Source organism: Haliotis rufescens, unplaced genomic scaffold (genome assembly GCF_023055435.1).
Source record: "Haliotis rufescens isolate VD_foot unplaced genomic scaffold, xgHalRufe1.0.p SCAF_12, whole genome shotgun sequence".
In the NCBI taxonomy this organism is placed as follows: Eukaryota; Metazoa; Mollusca; class Gastropoda; order Lepetellida; family Haliotidae; genus Haliotis; species Haliotis rufescens.
The window spans coordinates 7,779,116-7,804,348 of NW_025963802.1; the positions used below are offsets into that span (position 1 = coordinate 7,779,116).

General features: G+C 40.7%; 1 protein-coding gene across 1 annotated transcript in view; it reads right to left on the minus strand.

Annotated features, from left to right (window-relative positions):
• LOC124141278 (zinc metalloproteinase-disintegrin-like EoMP06) overlaps positions 1-21,631 on the minus strand; it is a 46,619-nt gene extending 24,988 nt beyond the window's left edge. The window contains exons 1-9 of the mRNA XM_046509250.2: positions 21,393-21,631; positions 20,945-21,054; positions 18,073-18,137; positions 8,468-8,534; positions 5,923-6,005; positions 3,333-3,396; positions 2,607-2,708; positions 2,237-2,308; positions 1,001-1,075 (exon numbers count right to left, since the gene is read on the minus strand). Of these exons, the coding sequence (XP_046365206.2) occupies positions 1,001-1,075; positions 2,237-2,308; positions 2,607-2,708; positions 3,333-3,396; positions 5,923-6,005; positions 8,468-8,534; positions 18,073-18,137; positions 20,945-21,054; positions 21,393-21,456 (702 nt within the window). The 5' untranslated portion in view covers positions 21,457-21,631. The remainder of the gene's footprint in view (positions 1-1,000; positions 1,076-2,236; positions 2,309-2,606; positions 2,709-3,332; positions 3,397-5,922; positions 6,006-8,467; positions 8,535-18,072; positions 18,138-20,944; positions 21,055-21,392) is intronic.
• Positions 21,632-25,233: the final 3,602 nt, after the last annotated feature.

The window sequence follows — 25,233 nt, forward strand, 5'->3', positions numbered from 1 at the left end:
GTGTATTTTATTTCTTTAATTGGGTGGAGACCGCCTCCATGGTCTAGTGGAAAGAGCGTCTGTCCGGAGAGCGGAAGGTCCGGGTTTCAATCCTCGGCCGCGTTATACCAAAATGCGTTAAAAGGTGGTACTTGGTGGTACCCAGCCTGGCGCTCGGCATTAGTGAGTGAGTTAAAATTTAACGTCGCATCGGCATTATTTCAGCGATTTAGCGACGAGACCAGGTTGATATATTCAAAAGTGAGTTATAAATACAAGGTTATATCTAAAAACAAGTTTTTCAAGCATAGTTGGGCGTAACAATATCATTCACACAGTTTAAAACAACGCTCGGCATTTAGGAGGTACTACTGTGTATTAGTGGGGTATTCATGTTAAACTGCGGCATGGTATATCTGTGGGCTAGCCCGGCATAAGTCCGCACTGGTACAAACACGCACACGCACACGCACACGCACACGCACACGCACGCATATATCAGCGCAATAATCTTGAACGCGACGTTAAACCCCATTTCACCTCACACCTCTTTAATTGTAGGTATGGACTTAAATCAGCATACGCAGAATTAATTCCATTAACAGAAAACTTTAGTATTTAAGTGTGCAGTTTACCTTGTAAATAGCATGTCGACTTACGTCACTCTATATAAGAAACTACTCTAAACCGGCTCTTCCCCACCCACACAGATATAAAGGGAACACCCCAGTTGACATGTACAGTATTATTCAAGATCAAATTGTTTGCTGTTACCTGTATTGGTGTATACGGACAATGATATATCACACATGTTACAGCACACTGCTACTTGAAATGGACTTGACTCGTAGCAACATAGATTGATTACGACCAAGTGTGTTTTGGATACTTTTATTGCTTGAAGAAACAATACTGACAAAGGCTTGGAGGTAAAAGGTTCGATGGCACACTAAAGGTAACTAGTGTTGTATCGGTACAAGTATATATCACAACTGTACAATGATAAAGATGAGAATATTACCAAGTCAAGATGCGCTGTCATTTCCTCTGCATACGTTACAGCGCTCGTTTTGTCTTTCCCCAGGTAGTTGGTATACTGGAACATATACCAGGTCCGCATCAACAAAGAACAAAACAACTTTATCCTTTCCCTATCTCGTAGTAAATGTATGTAACTTTTATTCGTTAGAATAATAATGTCGTGATTATCAAATAATATTTGTTGTCACTATATTCTTTTTATGATTTTTACTTATATAAATAGTTCGCGGAATAATTAAAAAAACCGTTAACAGTGCTCAAAGTCAATGTTGGTTGGTTTGTTTGTATGTTTGTTATTGCCAATATTCTACTGCTCCTGTTGTCACAAGACCCTTATTTTAGTGCCATAAGCAATTCATAGTCGGGCGATGAGAAGCCTAGTAGTTAAAGTTGGTTGGTTTGTTGTTTAACGCCGCACTCAGCAATATTCCAGCTATATGACGGCGGTCTGTAAATAATCGAGTCTGGACCAGACAATCCAGTGATTAATATCATGAGCATCGATCCACGCAATTGGGATCGATGACATGCATCAACCAAGTCAGCGAGCCTGAACACCCGATCCCGTTAGTCGCCTTTTACGACAAGCATAGTCACCTTTTACGGCAAGCATGGGTTGCTGAAGACCTATTCTACCCCGGAATCAAAGTAAATGCTTTGAGCGGGTTTATACCCCCGTCCGTCAGGACCCCACCCATACATCCCTGGCTGTTACAGCAGCAAGTAGTAATTGTGTTCTTGTTTTGAAGCTTTTTGGTCATGCCTTACAAAATGGTAAGGTTCATTAACAAAATCAAAATTCCTGTCGGAAATTAACCGATCCCCGATACTTCCTACTGACAGTTTCCCTTATCCCCAAAGAGAAATGTGATTGCCTAACAATTAAGGTCATCTTGGTGTGAAAAGTTAGCACTTTTAGCACTTTGGTGAACCCCACAAGTAAAAAGGCTTATGGTGCTGACAAAACTAGAAAAATAATCAGGGTGAATCTTGAATTCGAACCCAGAATCAAAGGTTTGTGCCATCCTAAAGGACGCAACTGTGACCAGTGCCAAAAACGACTGGGCCATCCGTGCCCCCTAATAGCACAACCAACAAAGGCTTCAAGGAAACACATATTAAACAATACAATACAATTATGTTAACAACACTGCTCGAGTTGATGGTCACCAATACCTATGGGTAATCTGTGTGCCATCGCTAATAATGTACTTACCATCTGAAACCCGAACACAACGTACAGCTCCAACAGTTTAACGTCTGCGCTACGTGTATGGCGCACCCGGTGCTGGAAAGAAACAGATCATGTGATCATGTGACTGGGGTTACATTTACGACATCGCAGACACTGTCAGATAGATACTAGTCTATACTGGGAGAATCGATTATTTGGTAGACAGCTTGAAGCAAACATATACTTTATAAGGTAGAATCCCGACAAACATTGGGGCAGGGGATGCCCAGTCATCTAAGGCGTCATTCGCTGTAGAGAGTTGCGCCCCTTATACGTGCCAGGATCCTATGATCTACCCTGATAACGATCTCCTCCCACATATATTTGAAGTACAAAATGTTCTTACACTTACATAGGTCTTTGTGTAGTTTCCTGCATTTATCCTTGGTTCCACTTCACAAGCTGACGCCATGTTGTACTGTGACGTCACGCGTCTTATGACATACCCATCAACCTAAAGTTGACAACAACGTGTGTTAATAACCGAAAACAAAGACAAATGTATGTCTCGCAAACGTTATAACAGTAGCGTGCAATGTTGATGATAAATTATATTACAGACTTTGTGCATTTCATTCGCTTGCGAAACATTAAGTCAAATGCCAAATATAGCATTGGTTTGCTTATTTTTTTACATTCATTTGGAATTGAATGCAATAACACATGACGAATTCATGTTATTATCAGAAAGCAGGAATTACAATGAACGAATATTTAATTATAATCGATATAATCTAATGTTTAATAACATATATCTTTAGAACGATAACCTATGGGGACCAGGGTTGAGATACGTCCCAAGAACTCCCTTGCTTCTCCTTGAGAGGCGATTGAATTGGTTACGGTTGTGAGGCTCGGTGCCTTGGTCGTGTGTGGGGCATCGTGACCCGAATTCCTAGGACGTTGCTCATAATATTGACCACTGGCCCAGATTCGATTATTTACAGGTCACCAAGTTAGTTGGAATATAGCTGCCTGCCTCGTGTTAGAAGAAACAAACATATATGTATTGATCAACAGGGCACCATTAACGTAAGCCATAAGCTCTAATTTCAAAAGTTCAGAAGAAAAAACAGACCTGTTTGTCTTTTTTCGTCCGACGCTGAATCCGCCATGATCTCCCCTTGTGAAATATGTAACCGCTGTAAGGTAAAGCAACTTAGTTCATATGTGACTAAACCGGGGGTTGGATGACCGATTTGTATGCACGGTAATCTCAGCTGTGATCTGTGCACTGTGTGCCACCATATTCCTACAGAGATTCTGTTATCATACATTCCAGCTTCAACCACTGTCTCACCCAGGACCCCTGTCCACAAGCGATCTTACTGCTGCCGTATTAAGTCTGCATTAACTTGGTATCCCCTTTTAGATTAACGTCGCCCCCTTAGGACCCCTTTAACTAGTGTTAAGGGGTTCTAGAATTTATTTCTCAAAGGTGAGTGAGTGGGTATGGTTTTACGCCGCTTTTAGCAATATTCCAGCAATATCACGGCGGGGGACACCAGAAATGGTCTTCACACATCGTTCCCATGTCGGGAAGCGAACCCGGGTCTTCGGCGTGACGAGCGAACGCTTTAACCACTAGGCTACCAGACAGCCCCCTGTAATAAAGAAAGGGGGTCTGGGCACGATCACACACATGCCGCATAAAGTTATATTTTTTCACTAAAAAAATATTATCTCGCTCATTACAGAGATATTTGAACGTACCAATTATATATATATATATATATATATATATATATATATATATATATATATATATATATGTGTGTCAAGATGATTGGCGACAAGAGTGATTAAGTGAGAGTGAGTGAGTGAGTGAGTGAGTGAGTGAGTGAGTGAGGTTTCAGACGAATCTCGACATCAGATTTTTAACACTAAGGAGAGCAATAAACTTTCATTAGCCTACTTATTTATCACCCAAACCATACAATTATTATATACATTTGATCTACGTTCTAAATTAAATATTACTAGCACCCTGTAACACATAAACCGATTAAGTGACTATCCCTTTGAACTGTACACATCTTTAATCTACAACAGACAGATGATATCCAGATACTATCGATTTGTGTACAAAATCATTCCACCAACGGCGGGACACTTGTAAGTTAATTGTCACTTACACGACCAGCCTGAGCCACAACCACCCGGTAATTGTAGTGATTGATCCCATAACGATCCCTGTCTTATCATTCCAGGGTAGACGCACGCTGACAAGGCCATCTGATGGTCACATATTGGGGTACCAGCATTGTTCAGTTGATATATCCCTTGGGTGGAATAACCAAGTCGCCGTGGCCGAAATTTAATAAAAACTTTATGGATACCTCATATTTCAAATAATATGGCACATTCGTGTCATTGAATTAGAAAAGTAGTATCAAGTGTGTTTGTTTGAACCGAATGGTATAAGGCCTCGTGATCATGGAATATTTAGGTTGCTTCATGAAGCATCTGTTTACGGTCAGAATTTAACCTCGGGGTATTGCTGGGAGAGAAGGTCAAGACTAAGAATTGAGTGAGTTTTCACAATGTTCCAGCAAAATCAATAGGTCTGAACACGAAATAGGCTTCACACGTTGTGCACATGTGGGATCGAACCTGATCAGTCGGCGAGAGGAGCCAACGCTTTAACTACTGACCCGTGAAGATCCGGGGAATAACAGGTCTTCATCAACCCATGCTTGCTGTAAAAGGCGACCATGCTTGTCGTAAGAGGCGACTAACGAAATCGATTGGTCAGGCTCGCTGACTTGGTTGATGCATGTCATCGTATCCCAAATGCGTGGATCGATGCTCATGATGTCAATCACTGGATTGTCTGGTCCAGACTCGATTATTTACAGACCGCCGTCATATAGCTGGAATATTGCTGAGTGCGGCGTTAAACAACAAACCAACCAACTTTAACTACTAGGCTTCTCATCGCCCGACTATGAATTGCTTATTGCACTAAAATAAGGGTCTTGTGACAACAGGAGCAGTAGAATATTGGCAATAGATAGTGAATGGATACTGACCACGGCGATGGTCAGATTGACCACCGTGGTGTGGTCTGTCTGCGCACCTGTCATCGTATTCCAATTGCGTGGATCGATGTTAATGATGACAATCACTGGACTGTCTGGTTCAGACTCGATTATTTACAGACCGCCCTCAGATAGCTGGGATATTGCTGAGTGTGGCGTTAAACAACAAACAAACAAACATGTATAAATATCAGTAAAAATTCCCAAATTGGAGTTTTATATTTCCTGATTCATGTTGGTATGGTTATTGTAGTTATGTGTTATGGCTTTGTGGAGGTGACAACAAACAAACAAACAAACCGTCTCAGCATCCTGAGTGGCACGGAGCGCTATCTATCGACCACTGGTTCGCTCGCTTACAGTTTACAACACCGACAGTTTATAACGTGCGTCGAAGTGTCATCATGCAAATGACGAGATATGTTTCGCGTGTATACAAATTGCGTTGTATTTTCCTGTGTCCTCACAGCGCAGTGATGTCCGTGTTCCTTCAATGGTTGTGTTTACTGTAGGCGGAATTGCAAATATATTTACGGAAATGTCATGTTTGAAGCTTGAATGTGCATCTCCAGGTTGAGTGTTGTATTCCTGTATTTAGATTCTATGACATCTGTAAATGTTAGTCACCTGTAAGCCTTACACCCAGTTAGGACAACATGTGACGTCACAAGATCGCGCAGCGCCCCCTGGTAGATGCACCCAGAAGGTGTCTGAAAACAGAACATTCGAAATCTTTATTATGGTCGGTTCTATGGCTGCTATTTAATGAGGTAGTTGGGTTTAACGCTGCTGTGAACAGTTACTTCACGGCATGTCAGCTTAAAAGAGGAGTAAAACATATAGTGATGTAGGTCTCAGACGTTTATCACTTTCATGAAGCCCACGAGCACGGGAATGGTGCTGACAAACCTAGAAACGGAATCAGGGTAAATATGGGATACGAAACCATGATCATTAGTTTCTGGCATGCCCAAGGGATCCAACTCTGCACAGCGAGTTGTGGCGCCTTAGACGACTGGTAAACAAATGCCTCCTGGTAGTAATGCAAGTTAAACATGTACATGAGGTATATGTATATATGTCGACTGACGGTGGTGAAGGAAACAGTCATTGTTCACACTGTTGAAATACCGTGACAGAAGAGTTCCCCAGTTCTTGTTGTAAGAACCAAACACGATCACGTGATAAGTGTCTGTGGCTTGGCTGACTGCTTGTCGTAATACACCAGAGTGTATCAATGCTCATGCTTTCAGTCACTGGTTTGTCTGGTCCAGACTCGATTATCTACTGGGCGACGTGAAATAGATGGAATATCGCTGACTGCTACCATCACGCAATGCATTGGCCACTAAATGGATCGGGTGTTAGGCTCGGTGACTTGGTTTACAGCGTGTCATTGTACCCCGATAATGGGTTCGCTGCTCACAATATCGATCACTGGATTGTCTGTTTCCGACCTTTTTTATTTACAGGCCGCTGTCATTTAGTTGAAATGATGCTGAGTGCGGCATTAAACAACGAACAAACAAACACTCACTGCAATGCTAGTTTTCTAGAAGGGATCCACCATGTGTGGATGTACGATAAAGTATACAGGTTGCGGTTTTGACTTTGAAGATAGGCTTTCTTTTGGTAACGGTTACATAACCTTATATCAAAGGTTTCCTTTTTGTTTTGTTTTGTTTGTTTGTTTGTTGTTTGACGCCGCACTCAGCAATATTCCTGCTTATGACAGCGGTCTGTAAATAATCAAGTCTAGACCAGACAATCCAGTGAACTACATCATGAGCATCGATCCACGCAACTTGGATACGATTACATCCCAATTCAGCAAGCCTGACCACCCGATCCCGTTAGTCGCCTCTTACTATAAGTATGGGTTGCTGAAGACCAATCATAACCCGGAATCTTCACGGGACTTCCTATTTGTCTACAAATGACAAATAATTAGGTTTCCCGGGAATTGTGTCAGACAAAAAAGCTTCTTTGTTCCAAACCTGGAGCACATCTATTGTGTACACACTTTGCCAAGGGTCAAAGTGGTCTTCGTACATTGCATTATTTATTCCTTTTCTATATATGTTATAAAATGTATCACTGGAACGCATTCCTCTGAAGGTATAGGGCAACTATCCCATGTACCTCGTGTTAGAAGCATAAAAGATAATACAAAGTAAAGTTGTAATTTATGAAACATTTCACGGTCGCACGAACCCCGCTGTGTGTTGTAGTACAAGGTGCAAGTCCGACATTCTGTTTGGGGAAATTAATCCCTTAATGAGCCCTGTGTATGCTGTTGTAGCGTTATATAAACTATCTGTGACAGTAGTTCAAAGGCCCTGCGATCATCTGTTACCGACTCGGTGTTATGATTAAGTCCACGACTTACTCCACGTCGTGGTAGGACAGAACTTACTGTCATATCCTTGATAAATGTCAGCCAGTGGATAAGCCGGGGATTAATTCCTTGCACAAATTGCGATAAAAAAATTCACCATTTGGTATTGCGTGTGTTCTCTGTGATATACTGGGTGGTAGGGCAGCCTTGTGGTTGAAGCGTTCGCTGGTCACTGAGAAGGCCCGGGTTCCTTTCCCACATGGGTACTTATATTTTTCATTTAAAATGTATATGTTGGTCGGGGGAAAAACAAAAAGAAAATCATGTATTGTATTTTCTTTTCTGATCGAGCCCAACCTAAAAAGGTATTCTGAAGGACATTTATGTGACAAACCGTTCCGACATCATTTAGCAGATGGTTTTGAAAGCGTTTAGCGTATGCGTAAAGGTACAAATGTGAGGTGTGCATTTTTGAGAGATTGTTCGAGAGCCTGTGTTACTTGGAGGAGCAGTGGCACCTACCCCGCCACTTCATAAATACCTGGTTTCAGTGAGCTTGGATTGAACATGGGTGTGAATATTATTCCAGTTTGATGGGATAGGACAGCCTGAAGTGATGCAAGTCTTAGACGTTTACCACATTGGTAAACCCCACGAGCACGGGTATGGTGCTGACAAACATGGAAACATAATCAGGGCGAACCGGGATTCGAACCAACGATCAAAGGTTTCTATGGGACACAACTCTTAGATGACTGGGCCCCTCGTGTTTCCTTTTAGTTTTTGAGAATCAACTTTATACTTGCAGCTATGCATGACACTAAGCAACATTACCTCTTTGTGGACTGTAGCGCCGCCATTGTGGACTACCCGGGTCACGAACTTCCGGTGGATCAAATTTCTGAAGAAAATAAATATTATAATCTTGTGATATTTCACCGCATTGTGGAGTAACACAGATATGCTTGCAGTGTCTGATATCACCCAAATGAAAGCTGACCCGAGACCACCCGATTGAACAATTACAGTCTCTCATGTCACCCCGTTGTAGAATTCAATTGTAAAATAACAGTGTCACCCATATTAGACAATCTCAATATCCAATATCACACATTGTACAATAACAGTGTCTGATATCACCCATTGTATAATTACAGTGTCTGATGTCACCCATTGTATAATTACAGTGTCTGGTGTCACCCACTGTATAATTACAGTGTCTGATGTCACCCATTGTATAATTACAGTGTCTGATGTCACCCACTGTATAAATACAGTGTCTGATGTCACCCACTGTATAATTACAGTGTCTGGTGTCACCCACTGTATAATTACAGTGTCTGATGTCACCCATTGTATAATTACAGTGTCTGATGTCACCCACTGTATAATTACAGTGTCTGATGTCACCCATTGTATAATTACAGTGTCTGGTGTCACCCACTGTATAAGTACAGTGTCTGATATCTCCTTCGTATAATTATAGAGTCTGATAGCACATATTGTATAATTACAGTGTTTGATATAACCAATTGTACAATTACATTGCCTGTTATCTCTGTTGTATAATTACAGTGTCTGATGTCACCCACTGTATAATTACAGAGTCTGATGTCACATATTGTATAAATTACAGTGTTTGATATAACCAATCGTACAATTACAGCGTCTGATATAACCAATTGTACAATAACAGTGTCTGATATAACCAATTGTACAATTACAGTGTCTTATATAACCAATTGTACAATTACAGCGACTTATATCGCCATTTGTACAATGACAGCGTCTGATAGCTACAATTGTATAATTACAGTGTCTGATATCAACCCTTGTACTATTACAATGTTCGGTAGTACTAATTACCATACCTCCATGTCAGAATGATGAGATCTGAAGGTCCACGTGATCATGATAAAATACGGTGTATCCCCCCTTGGAGGGAAATCATTTTCTCAGCGGGAGAATAAATACCTTATACCCCACCACGAACAAGTCAGGCTGCTTGTGGATTTCTGAGAGGCAGAATAAGTCCCTTACATCCCGCTTCGAATCAAAGGGCCGCACGCTTTTTCCGAGTCAATAAAAGTCACGTGACATAGCACAAGCTTACCTCCGCTTAATCGCATAACTGTTTTCGATCAATTTTGAATTTCTTTTAATTATTTTCCAATGTCATATTAAAACAGATCTGTAAGATAAATGCGGTGCAGCAGGATCACTCGCCTCCTACCTCCGGCTCGTAGTATAAAACCTAACGCGGGACGAATAAAACCCCATGCGTTGCCACTGTTAAGGTAGTGCAGGTTGGGCATTCTTCTTTCTACGAATTTGAGGTAAAATGTGTCATTTTATCGTGTATTTATCATAATAGCGTGAGTGAGTAAGTTGGGTTTAATGCCGCTTTTAACAGTATTCCAGCTGCATCACGGCGCTAACCACTTCGATGAAACCTACGATGGCGGGGGTATGGTGCTTACAAACCTAGAAACATAATCGGGGCGAACCGGAATTCGATCCCACGATCATAGGTTTCTTGCGTGTCCAAGGGACGAAACTCTGCACAGCGAATTTCGGCGCCTTCGACGACTGGGCCCCCGTGTCCCCCTTATCATCATAGAATGAAACTCTATACCCTGGGGAGGATGGCAATGTCAGGCTAGATGACTTTATCTTATATACAGGTCATTAGTTTAATAATGGGGAGTTTACTTGTTAAACAAAATGCATAAGTAGTTTGTTTCCTTTAGAAATTGTTCATATGTAACTTGCTTAACTATTCTGGGATTACACAGATTAGGCCCCATTGAGATTCTTGACGGTACACGACAGTGTGTCTCTTGACAAGACAAACTACACTTCAACAACATAAATCAAAGGAAAAAAGTATAAAGTAAACACACATCTTGCCACCGCGAAGACATAATCAATAAACAAGCGCTTACTATCAAGTAGTTCCCCTTTATAAACTATGACTATACACATCCTTATAAAATGTTATTTCAAATAAAGTTGGTTTGTTTTTTAAATTCATAACGAAATAATTATTTTATTTGTTATGACTGAATTGATGTACGTATGTTGAAATCAATGCATGTTTAGGTGAAATCATATTATTTCAATTTTATGTTTACATTAGGAAAATGGAAACTTGGTATCCCTTTTTAGATTAACGTCGCCCCCTAGGACCCCTTTAACTAGTGTTAAGGGGTTCTAGAATTTATTTCGTTAAGGTGATTGGGTGAGTATGGTTTTACGCCGCTTTTAGCAATATTCCAGCAATATCACGACGGGGACACCAGAAATGGGCTTCACACATTTTACCCATGTCGGGAATCGAACCCGGGTTTCCGGCGTGACGAGCGAACGCTTAAACCACTAGGCAACCCGACCGCCCCTCATTAGGATATGGCTAGTCCGTCACAGGCCCTGGAATAAATATGTCCAAAACAGCCCATGCAAGTCTAAAATATTTGGCAAGTCTTGATTACTGCAGTTTCTCTTTTTAGTTTTCCTTTTATTTTATTTTATAAAGATAATTTAACAACTGTGTTTTTTTCTGTAAAATATGTTCATTTCAGAGAATAGATTTTGATATAGGATATGGCGTCTATATGATGTTTTTGTTTGTTTTTTTAATTATGTGTGTGCAGGGGTCAGGAGTGAGTGAGTGAGTATGGTTTTACGCCGCTTTTAGCAATATTCCAGCAATTTCACGGCGGGGGACACCAGAAATGGGCTTCACACATTGTACCCATGTCGGGAATCGAACCCGGGTCTTCGGCGTGGCGTGCCAATGCTCTAACCACTAGGTTACCCGACCGCCCCGCAGGGGTCAGGATGGAGGATAAGGTAGATATAGTGGATAAGGTGAGGTGAAATGTTTTTAGTGAGGTTTTGTGTTTAGACAGACCCGAACGACCTATCCCTGAAACCTCTCCAGCTTTCACATAATTTATGGAGTATAAATATTCCCTCCACAATGTGTCAGTGACTTCCCACCTGTGAGATTTGCCGACCCTCAAATGAAACAGTTTCTCTTTGCTACTACATATATCTTAACATCACACTTGTAATTTGCCATGAAGTCATTTCGTCACTGACAAAAGGTGAGCAATTGACTTTGTGAGCTGTTCTTTTTTCAACTCTTCCATTTCACAGCACAGGTTCATGTGACATGCTCCATTGTCATGGATCTGTGTCATGGTAACTCTACTTTGAGGTGAATACAAGACGATATATTGTTTGGCAACTGAAGTTAGTAAACAAATGAAATAATATTCTATACAACGAATAAATCATTTTTTAATGATAATTGAATAAATAAAAAACTAACCCTCCCCCCCCCCCCCCCCCCCAAACCCCTCCCCCCCAAAAAAAAACACCAAAAAAATAAAAGAAGAAGAAAAAGCGTGTAATATTCAAATGTCATGTACCATTCATTTAATGCACCATAATGTGGAGAGCTTGTCTTGTCTCGCAAATCTATTTTCTTTAAACAGGATAAAGTGATTTCGATCAGGTGTTTATCTATATTGCCTTTCTCACAATACAATTTAGAGCCAGTGTTATTGCTTCGTAAACAACAATAGTTATCCCAAAGAGATATCATATGACAGTTGATATTGGATTGAGAGTTAAGAATGAATTCCTTTGGATTGGCTTTTACGATTGCCTAGTTTGAAAATATTTGCACTTTTTGTAAGCACTACCTGACTCTACGGGACGACATGTGCAAGAACAGTTTAATAGTGTTACATTGGTAACACATACGTATACTAGCAATATATACTCAGCGCCAAAAGAAACGCGAACCATAGAAACATATAGAGAAGAATGTACTTTGAGAGGAGATGTTTCCAAAGTGTACCACTTAATGCGAAAACCAGCAGTCATTAAAAGTGTTACCACAGAGTGTCTTTATTCATTTCACAATATGCTGCACGTGATTTCAAATCTGTATAAGCTAATCCTGTACGAGACAAATGGTACATGACGTCACACGTGATGCGTTCATGAGCATCGGTTCACACAACATACCAGTATGTTCGTTTGTGCATCGAACCAATCTAATATCTCATGAATATGAGTAAGTCTTCCTATATTAACCAGCATGATTGGTATTCGCGTTTCTTTTGACGCTGAGTATATATGTACTTTCAAAGGTTTAAAATCATAAAGCTATTTAAAATAATTAACATTACAAACAGGATTCAAGTTTACCTGTCAGCAAGAAACAGATGAAAATTTCCTAACTTCGGGGATAGTGAAATGAATGTGTCGCAAGATTTGTTTATTGTATAGATGCTAAGGTTGATAACTAAATAAAATTGGCTCGAAGACAATGACGTTTTATATTAGTGCACATGGGTGGACTTATTTTAATTTTTTAAACCCACATGCTACTTTAGTTTCAGAATGTTTCAGATTGTTTTTCGCCATAAATATTTTTTTCAGGCGGGGTGGTTTTGTACTGTCGGAGGAACCGAGAACCAAGCGCATATTACAGTTCCGAGGGCATATGCACAATATTACCTACTGAAGTAATATACCCCAGGTACAAATTTGGGTATGCTTGTATATCTGCTGATATTTTAACATAACAAAGAGGATACCCTTTGGACACTAGCATCACATTTTATGCTGATTCATAACACATGTTGATGATTTATAAATCGTACAGAGGACTCTGCTTTTAACAAATATTTCCTATGATTATGAAAAGCGGTTTTTCGCTTTCATTTCTTACCTTTGAGCAAACAAACATATAAAATTAGTTCATTATTCACTCGTACGTCTTTGGTCTGGAATCAAAGGGTATACAATATCAGAATGAAGAACAACATTCGATCAGATTTGTTGAAAGCTCAAAAAGCATCTTAGATCCATCCCCACAAGCGATATCCGTAACTGCTCGCATATGTAATTTGTTTGCTGTGTGACCGCAATAAAATGTCACATTAACAGATATCTGCCAACAAATATTTGATGTGTCTCTCTCGTCGCCTTTAGAACATATAGTTTATCACATCAACAAATATCTGTTGTGTCGCTCGTCGCCTTTAGAACATATAGTATGTCACGTCAACAAATATCTGTTGTGTCTCTCGTCGCCTTTAGAACATATAGTATGTCACGTCAACAAATGTCTGATGTGTCTCTCGTCGCCTTTAGAACACATAGTATGTCACGTCAACAAATATCTGGTGTGTCTCTCGTCGCCTTTAGAACATATAGTATGTCACGTCAACAAATATCTGGTGTGTCTCTGGTCGCCTTTAGAACATATAGTATGTCACGTCAACAAATATCTGGTGTGTCTCTGGTCGCCGTTAGGACATAGAGTATGTCACGTCAACAAATATCTGGTGTGTCTCTGGTCGCCTTTAGAACATATAGTATGTCACGTCAACAAATATCTGGTGTGTCTCTCGTCGCCTTTAGAACATATAGTATGTCACGTCAACAAATATCTGGTGTGTCTCTCGTCGTCTTTAGAACATATAGTATGTCACGTCAACAAATATCTGGTGTGTCTCTGGTCGCCGTTAGGACAAAATATGCCCGTTGGCAAGTCTCCCTTCATGTTCCCTTGTTTATTTTCATAAGTATCGTTACCCCCCAGAGTTCTTTGTTTCCTATATTTATCTTTTCATCCTTGAAATCATTTCTGTTCGTGGTACTACTGCTATCCTATAAATGTGTTCCACCGCGTTTTTTTACTCTGCGTTGACAAAAGGGTTAAATATCATGACGTTAATTGTTTTGTTTTTATATTTTAGCGGCTTCAGTCACTTTGTCATGTCTTTTGACAAGAAAGTGATTACAGTGGCTTAGTGTGTTAAAATGTCAAACAGGTCGTCAGAAGTAATGCACAAAACCCATTTATAAGGATTAGCGTATCAAACCATAAGCTACTCTTATAGGGGTAGATGGATTGTGTGAAAAAAAAGAAATTTTCCTTGGAATTAATTTCTGTTTACACAGTTATCATATAACAACAGAAGACACGAGTTCGATAAACCAGTGAGTTAAAAATCAAAATTCTCACATTGTAACTGTTTATCTTCGTATTTGACGAGTGCGGATTAAAGTTCTAATCCCCAAACAGATACACCCACCCCACACTATGACCCCCCACCAACATATTCCTCTCTCCACCCGAATCTCCAACCCCAACCTTCGCCATGTGGTTCAAATGCCTTAAATCATGCCAATAACGTTTCTAAAATCACATGAATTACATTTTTATATAATTGTTTATGAGACACCAATCACGTTTTTCGATGTACAAAGGTAGTGAGTAGCGTTATATAAAAACTAGAATGTGTTAAAGTTTCTCATGTAAATATCAGTAAACGTCTTTGTACCTTATAGGTTGATTGAAACAATATACTAGTATTATATTTACAGCAGCTGATACTGTCGTTTAATTACCAGACGTGTTAATGAGTCAGTGTCTACTTTTAGTGATCCCAATACATGCACCATGCACTTATATCAGAATAATATTTTTAGTCATGGGGATTTTCAGGTCTTTGATACAAATAATTATAATCACAATATATCCAGCAGCCAGAGCAACACCACAAATACAACTGATAAAATATATTCGAATGGCTAAAAAGCTCAATGTGCACTCAAGAAGTAATGGTAAAACGCAACCAGAAGGACTTTAACGCCAAAGGTTTTTACTCTAGAAAAGAATGATAGATCGGTTTCAAAATTCCAAATTGTCGTCTACAATTGGCATAATATTACCGACTGCTTACAAAGGATCAGCGTCAAGCAACAACTCAAAACTACACATCAACAATAAAGAGCATAGGAGTTAGCAGACATCCTTGTCGAATCCAGGCTTTTGTAACAAGGGAACCGTCAACGGTCGCATATAATTCATGTATGTAAAGCTGCGTTTGTTTCGATTGTTCTCAAAGATAGACTTAGGCATTGAAAACTGTAAATAAATACGTTTACATTTTTATCTAGTGGATAAAACACATTTATCATATTCGACGTAATAAGCGCCCCGCCCTAATAAGCGCCCATATATTGTCTGGTGAACAATCCCAACTGGCACCTCTTCCGATTGATCAATGTACATAAGACTTATTTATTCGTGTATAATACACACTCGCGTGTTATATGCACCCATAATTACTGGCAATTCAATTCTGGAAAAACATGTTTGTCGTGTATAATACGCACAGACTTTTCTTTTGTATCATTCAGGCTGTCAGCATAAACCATGAAATTTACGATCTTTCCACTCTGGGTTTTTTTCACCAAAATTCTAATAAGAGCCCCCTATTTTTAATTTTAAGAGGAATAAAGTCGAATACGGTACACTGGATGGTTGACGTTTACTTCAGTTGATATTTAGGTATGAACTACAATATATCATGTGCTAAGATAAGAAACAGTCACCATAAAACACGCAACAGTTTTGTATTAGCATTAAATAGTTTAATCAGCTTGATTAATAATCATTAAAATATCTCTCCTTGAGCAGTGTCTATTGTACAATGCAAATGTTCCAATTTGCTCGAACGTAGGGAAATACACAGCCATTTACGAGATCGTCATGCCATGAGTGATCTTATTGTTGAAAGTAGCAAATTATGATTATTTTGATATGCATAATGGTAAAAAAATGAAAGTAAAAATATATACGCTAGAAACAGAAGGAGAAGGTGATTAGTTTCTTTAAGTATCTCATATTGCTTTACACAGCATAGCAGAGTTTGATGCCATAAAATACATGCAATATCCTTCCTTCAGGTCTATGAGACACTAAATTATTAAAATAACACTGAATTAAAATATTAAAATATATTTATTACAGTAGAGTACCCCAAACTACCCCATAGCAGATAATTCTGCTCACATATTTGGATATTCATAATTGGAACTAAAAATGAAACATATATATATATATATATATATATATATATATATATATATGGTGAGGTGATGTGAAATTGGGTTTAACGTCGCTTTCAAGACTATTGGGCTTATAAAGCAACGTACATGCGCGCGCGCGTGCGTGTGTGCGTGCGTGCGTGCGTGTGTGTGTGTGTGTGTGTGTGTGTGTGTGTGTGCTTGTACTAATCCGGACTAATGCCGATGTAATTGTGCTAGCCCGCTGAGGTACTATGCCTTAACATGAATAGCCTACTCAGACACACTGTGCTGACTCCGAGACGAGCAGTCCTTGTTTTATCCCCTTAATGCCGAGCGCCGGACAGGGTAACCATAAGTATCATATTTTTACGTCTTTAGGTATGAAGCGGCCGGGGATTGAAACCCCGCCCTTCCGCTCTTCGGGCAGACGCTCTACCACAAGACCACGGAGGCGATCTTGAAACTGGAAGACAACAACCATATGTGAACATATTGTTCACTTGTGGCGGACATATAACACTCCACTGTCAGCTCGCGTTTGAACTTGGAGTATGTCTGCGTACATTGTATTAACAAGATTATTTGCAGTGTTTCAGAGATCACAACAGCATGACAACATGAAGAGAATATACAACATCGTCGTTGGAGACACAGGTGCCCAAATAAGATTTCATTCGAGTGTAAACAGTTCACGATGTATGGGTATTGTAAAGTCCTAGGGGGGATTACAATCCGCACTTATTAAGGTGTTGTATGGAGAGTCGTTGCTGTCTGGATACAGAGATTCATTGATAGTGTTTATGTGCCACTGATAGCCGCCTCACTTGTTAATAAAAATGCGTGGAAGTTATGCGCCTGATAATTATCACCTAATCTGAATCATATTCAAAAGATACTAACGGCACAATGTTAACCAGTTTTGATAAGGAAATTGATATCCACGAATTTGATTTTAATTTTAGCTTTTCGTGTGAGTTATGTTTACGATATTATTTATTGTAAGATAAGTTAAGAATTTACCGACGCTGTATACCACACTAGGTAAATTGAATCGCGTTAGGGACCTACCATTTGATATCAGAGGGCGGGGGGCATCAGGTGTGTGTGTGTGTGTGTGTGTGTGTGTGTGTTGGGTGTTTGGTGTTGGGTGTTGTGGGTGGCATTTCTGGTATCCTCGCTGTTTATACCACACTAGGTAAATTGAATCGCGTTAGGGACCTACCATTTGATATCAGGGGGTGGGGTGGGGGGTGGGGGGGTGGGGGGGGGGGGGGTGGTGGTGCGTGTTGGGTGTTGGGTGTTGTGGGTGGCATTTCTGGTATCCTCGCTGTCTTTTTGCTAGAATACATTGCTAAAAGCGGCGAACAGCCATACTTACTGGATAATTCACTTCAGGATTGTAATATAGCCTTTGTTTTGGCGGTTGCGGTAAAGACATCCTTTAAAGGAATGAAGAATGAGGCAAACGAACTATTTTACTCTTATGTAATGAAATATATGACACTGTCGGTTGTGGCGAGTCGCTGTCATCTTACCTGTTGCGGACAAGTACCGCCGTTATAGAAGCATTCAACTTTGGAAGGTGTATCTCCAGCCAGCTCTGAAAGAACAATTAGTGTTCAGATTTTGAAGGCATATACTAGCATGCTCTGAGAGAACAATTAGTGTTCCAGCTTTTGAAGGCATATACCAGCATTCTCTGAGAGAACAATTAGGGTTCCAGCTTTTGGAAGGCATATACCAGCATGCTCTGTATATTTAGCAAACTGTACCGTGTGAGACAATTAGTGTTTAGCTTAGGAAGACATATACCTAGAATGCTTTGAAAAAACAGATAACGTTCAGCTTTTTAAGGTATAAATATCTAGCACGCTCTGAAAAATGAAACCATATTCGGCTTAAGAAGTTTGTTTGTTTGTGTGTTCAGTCATCGAGCCTTACCACCCGATTTCGTTGTAGTCGCCTCTTACGACAAGCATAATCGCTTCTCAGGACAAGCATGGGTTGCTGAAGACTTATGCTTGCCAAGATCTTCACAGGTATCGGCTTATACAGGTATATATGAAGCATATGTAGGTAAGCTTATGAAGGTATATATCAAACATATCATGAAATAGTGTTCAGCTCATTAAAGCATATATCTAGTACGCTCTGAAAGAACAACTAGTGTTCCGTTGTTGGTAATAATAATAATTTTTAAAAATACTGATATTGACCATCTCATGGAAGGTCAGGCTTATACGTACTTAGGGATACAGGTTAGAGACAAACTCCAGAATGCCCATATCAAAGACAAACTTCGGGCAGAATACAAATGTAGACTTAGGAAAAGTTTGATTAACGTGGGGGCACTACATAACAGAATTGTATTGTGCACTTTAGCACACATTTATTTGTCTGATGATCCTCTTGTGGAGCATGTCCAGACTCATGATGAAAACAAGGCATTCCACGGTTTCTTAAACGGGCCAAGGATGTGGGACATAATCTCAATGTCAAAGTTGATTTTGTTGATGGTTCTGCACTGCTGGACGGTAACGAAATGAGAGTCAACCAAGAGAAGTGCCATATCAAATCGGCCCAGACACAGTGTTTCAAGGAGAGGCTATCAGAACGACCACTGCCTCGAGTTTATATTCAGTGTGTTGAGAAGGACAGCAATCCTGCAGAGTCCTTCGCTTGGATGAAGTCGGCTGGTCTGAAAAATGACACAGAAGGCTTTCTGTTTGGTGCACAGGACCAGTCACTTCCCTCTCAAAACCGTAAATGACATCAAGATGTAAATATGACATGTAGATTATGCAATGAATTTAAGGAGACTGTCCACCACATTGTCGGTGGATGCCCAGATTTGGCTTAAACACAGTATCTTAAGCAACATGAAGGAGTGGCTCGCTCCTTTTATTACCGTCTTCTCCCTGCTTGTGGTTTTGACACAGAAGTCCATCCATGGTACGACCCAGAATATGAAGAGGGCGTCATGGAAAATGATAATTACAAATTTCTTTGGAATAGGCCCGTATACAGCCTCAGGCCTATCTAGGCCAACAAACCTGACCCTGTCCTCTTTGATAAATCCAATGAAAACATTTATATCATTGAATTTTCTGTCCCTTTTGACACAAGTGTGATTGCCAAGTGCCAAGATTCATGAAACACATGGGCAAATATGCGGTCCTCGCGCTATCCAAATATTGCGCTTGCATCCCAAGTACCAAGTTGTCCAACTCCCCATTGTTCTCGGTGACTTAGGTTTGGTACCTCCCAATCTGTTGGCTGACACTGGTCTGGGTAATGCAGAAGGCTGCAGTGTTGGGGAGTCTTCACATTCTCCGAAAAGTTCTCGGTGGGTTCTCTTCCTGGAAGAAGTCCCATTCCCTGTCTGGGCTGCGTGTTTAGGGGACAAGGGTCCTGGGCTGATATCGAGCCTAAACAATCTGCCAGGATCACCCAAACACTCTTTGTTGCATTTTTTATTTTAATCTTTACATAAATAATAAAAAAATCAAAATCTATGTACCCATTAACGCATAATAATTGTATGCAGTTCCCTTCAGTCATGATATGGTTTGGAGGGTGACTTTCAGGTGTTTAGTCACTAAAGAAACGTTGAAGTAAAACACAGGGAGGCTATTAGATATACAACCGTCTGTCAAAGCACAATTGTGGTCGGCGTGTCGTGCACAAAAATCAACTCGTGTTTGTACTTCGAGTTTCACAGCTAACATGCCTTTACGTGTGTTTTAGTCAACAGCGCGTCGCGTCACAAGCGCCTATGGCATAAAATGGAACGTTAGCGACAGTTAGAGACGCACAGTGTATACATAAACGAAGAATCAATGTTTTGTATTTTCATAGGAAATGTTTTCTAAGGTAAACATTTCAGATTTGTGCAAATTAACAGAATACTGGAAACATAATCATAATTATATGACTACAATATACAATGTATTCCTGCTATTCCGTAATTGTCATTGTTTTATTTTATGAGATTAATAATAACATTTTAAAGAAGAACTACTATTAATAATGACGTGTAATGCTTCAGTTTGTTTTCCCAACTTTTCACTCTGGAAACTGCCACAAGGGAACAGCTATCTATTCGCACTTTCATTTATGAATCATTCGTATATCAACATCTGTCATGAAGTCTCATGTACAAGTATATCAACAATTATTATTTTAATTATATCCAGAAAGAGGAAATACTCACTATGCATTCATTTAATAAAACTAAGTGACATTTTCCCGGTTCGCCCCGATTATGTTTCCAGGTTTGTCAGCACCATAACCGTGCTCGCGGGTTTCACCGAAGTGGTAAACGTCTGAGACCCAAACCCAACTCACTCACTCACTCACTCACTAGTAACATTGAAACATATGTTGTTGATGCAAGTGAATAAGTACCGTAATGTCCAAATAACGTCTTTTCTGTCCATTCTCTTTGTGCTGAAGCCATCGTAGTGTCGCCCTCTGTGAATCCACCGTGCTCAGAATATCCTCAACTTCGGACGTTGCTACGCGACCAGACAAAAATATGGTACATAAAAGAAATTGTGGATACTTTGGCTGATATGTTAACGTCATTCAGCTGTGTCACAAAAATCACTAAAAGTAATATCAAGTTAACTCCAAAAGCATATTCATTCAATGAATTGACAACAGCAATCGTTTATTCTTGAAACTACAAACATAATTAATACTGTTTATTTCGTCTTGGGGGCAAACGAAACTAATGTTTCATTACAAATTGAAAATGAAATAAAATACGTATCGTCAATGTATTTTCTCATTTTTTAAATACTTGAACAATTTTAAATAAAATCGGAAAAAATCGAAAAAAGAATTACTTTACCTGACGTTAAAATGTTCACGCACAAAACCAACAAAGTGACAACTAAAAGCAACCGAAAATCCATCTTCAAATCTACAATATGTTGCCCAACTGAATGCCTAGACTATTCTGGTCTCTTGTTTGTATAACACAGGTTTAAATACTATGATCACGTAGTCATCCGATTGCATTTTCGAAGTAAATCCTTAAATTTAATCCAATCGGCGTCAGCCCTTTTCTTAGACAGGAAGAGAGTGGGCATATGTGACCATGGACGCGGCCAGCCCGACTGGTGGTATCATGATCAGTGGGCTGGCTGGTAGGGTCTTGCAATAAAGTACTCATGTTGGACGATTAAATTTGCTGGTAGTTAAATCGCAATCAGTGAGATATACTTGTAAATACTTAGCGCCTGAGCACCTGGGTATCTCTGTATTAAAGCTCACCTTTATCCACCTTTATTAGTGTTAACATGCCACATCTGCCAAGAAGAGTTTTGTTGAGAGATAATTCCAATGTAACCTCAGATATGACTTATATTCTTATTATATATACTTCTATTGAATATTTGCTACTACCGCCAAGATCTGTTTCCGATGCGGCTCACGTCGTAGACCATCAAGTGATGGACTAGAGAGGGACAAAACGTTGCCCGCATTATTTCGTTGGATTCATTCTTAATTACTTAACAGATTTTTGGCATGAAATATTTGTGCACCACATTTTCAAGAACTCACAACTGTGTATGAGGTAATTGTTAGCACTGATGGTGTTCGGGAGAACTTTGAGAGTGTGAGTTCGAACCCCGGATGCGACTCAGCATGCCCCCGGATCAGGATCCGCCTATGTGTGAGTGAGTGAGTGAGTGTGTGTGTGTGAGAGAGAGAGAGAGAGAGGGGTGTATGTGAGGTGTGTGTGTGTGGGGAGAGAGAGAGAGAGAGAGGGAGAGAGAGGTGTATGTAAGGTGTGTGTGTGTGTGTGGTGTGTGAGTGTGAGGCCGTGTGTGAGGTGTATGTGTGTGTGTGTGTGTGTGAGGCCGTGTGTGTGTGTGTGAGAGAGAGATAGAGAGAGAGAGAGAGGGGGTGTATGTGAGGTGTGTGTGTGTGTGTGTGAGTGAGAGAGAGAGGGGGTGTATGTAAGGGGGTGTGTGTGTGTGAGGTGTGTGAGTGTGAGGCCGTGTGGTGTGAGTGAGTGAGTGTGAGTGAGTGAGTGAGTGAGTGTGAGTGAGTGTGAGTGTGAGTGTGAGTGTGAGTGTGAGTGTGTGTGTGTGTGTGTGTGTGGCTGTCGAGGGCCCCTACGTAGATTGTTGATAGCCTGGCTGTTTATATATAGATCTAATCTTTTGTTACATAGCGTCTATTCTCCAATTTGTGGCAAACGCCCAGACTTGGCCTAGAACTTGCGCTTTGTGTCCTGTGTGATACTAAGGCACTGTGTCTGTGTTATTGGGGAAATTATTACCTGATAGATTGCTATACATCATAATATGTGAGATAGCAGTCAACCAAAATGCTTTTAAATGCCTTGAAATTAACTTCCTTGACCTGCGACGTTGCTGGTGCTCAGTCCCCCTTTCATGAGGCATCGTATAAAGCCAAGAAACGCCGTATGGGTACACAAGCCTTCCCCTGGAAATACTGCACTGGCTGGATTGGTGTTCCACCATGCACAAGTTTACATAGACCTCCCCATGCTTAGTGGGACAAGAGGTCAGACTCGTTTACTCGATCATCGTGTCCTCTTGGTCTGGATCGTAGTCATGTCTTTGTGTGCAACTACTGCAGGCGTTGGATTCAAACGGACACCCTGACATGTGAACCTTGATTACAACGTAATATACTGAACCGCAAAAGAAACCTCATCCCAAGTAACACTGCATGAAAAGTTGTCATTTAAATATCTAGGTAATCTTTGTCAAAGTTTCTAAAATTTAACATTACTTTGTCCGGAAAAATGAAATTTGATGATAAAAATACAAAGCAGATGACAATAAAACCGATCGCCCAAAAGCCACGGCAACGACCTTGGTAACCCGATGCACGTGAGTTCCGTGCAAATTGAAATGCACATGCGTTCCCCCATTTCTTGCCCTATAAAAATCCACCCATATCGGATAACATTCATTCGTTATTGAATTGCTGCAGCATGCCAAGATTGACAGGAAATCATCGACACCAAGCCCTTGGACGATTGCAGGCACGACAAACCGCCCGGCAAGTAGCCAATGCATTTCAAGTCCACGTAAGGACCATATACAGGCTCCAGCAACGATACCAGACCACCAACACTACAGATGACCGATCATGTAGTGGAAGACCAAGGGTCACCACCGGACGTCAGAATCGTCAGATTGTGCCACAGCATCTTCAAGATCGCTTGGTTACTGCTGCGGAAACTGCTCGACGGACCCTGGGGACACACCAGCGACACATTAGTGCGGACACCGTGCGTCGACAATTGACGAGCAGACACCTCCACTGTCACATGTCACACCGAAGACCCATTCTGACACCACGTCATCGCCGGGACCGTCTTCAGTGGGCAACACAGCACCAGCATTGGCGCCACCAGCAGTGGAGAAGAGTCCTCTTCTCAGACGAGAGCCGTTACTGTATCTCAACAGCAGATGGCAGAGAGAGTCTGGCGACGCCTAAGGGAGCGTTATTCGGATGCTTGTGTTGTTGAGAGAGACACGTGGGGTGGTCCGAGCATCATGGTGTGGGGTGGAATTGGTCTTGCACAGAGAGTCGGCCCTGTGGTCTTCCAGAACATCGGTCCAGGGGGAGGCAATGGTGTCACAGCAGCTCGGTACATTAATCAAGTCTTGAGACCACACGCCATACCTCATTTGGTACGTCGCCACAACCACGAGTTTCAGCACGATAACGCCCGTGCCTACACTGCGAGAGCAACAAGAGAGACTTCCTCCAGGAGAATGGCATCAGAACCATGCAGTGGCCTGCCCTCAGTCCCTATATAAATCCCTTTTGGCACCTGTGGGACGAGATTCAAAGACGGCTGAATGACGTCCGACCAAGGCCGACAACTGCAGCTGAACTGCGTCAGGCGTTCCTCAGAGTGTGGGCTCAAGTGCCTATAGCCTTCATCAACCGCCTCATCCATTCCATGTATCGACGTTGCACAGCAGTCATCAATAGACATGGCGGACACACGAGATACTGACTTGCGATGCCATTTTCTCAGAGACTAGTGTTGTGTTTCACTTTAAGAACATTTGACACTTTAATTTCAACCTTGGTGATCAGTTTTGCCAAGTTTCATCTTTTTAATATGTCTCAAAGTATGTTTACAGTGTTTGGACAAATAGGGTTTCTCATATATCTATCCATGGTGACGTTTCTTTTGCAGTTCAGTATATAAGGTAAAATAATGGTTGGAGCACAGGACACCACCAGTCTCCAGACCCGGTGGTAATCGCCACATTAAGTCTTTCACTATTACTTTTACTATTTTTGTTACATTTGAAATCTAAAACTTGTCTTAAAGAAATAATTGTTGTAGTGTGTTACCTTAGTAAAAGACACCATAATTGTTCGAACTGATTGCAATTGAAGAGATATCTCTGACACTGTGTCAAATGGCATCAGTTCATATCTACTGGACTATTTCTATGAAATTTTGGGTTATCAAGCTGTCGTGGGCTGCTCTTGGAGAAAGTTGCTCCAAGTATCCCTTGTGTGCGAAGAAGGTCATCAAGTGACAACATTTACCAAGTCATTTTTGTCATTCACTGTAAAGGTTAGTGTTAGTTTGTTTGGTTGTTGATTAACGCCACACTCAGCGATATTCCAGCTATATGAGAGCAGTCTGTAAATAATCGAGTCTGGGTCAAACAATCCAG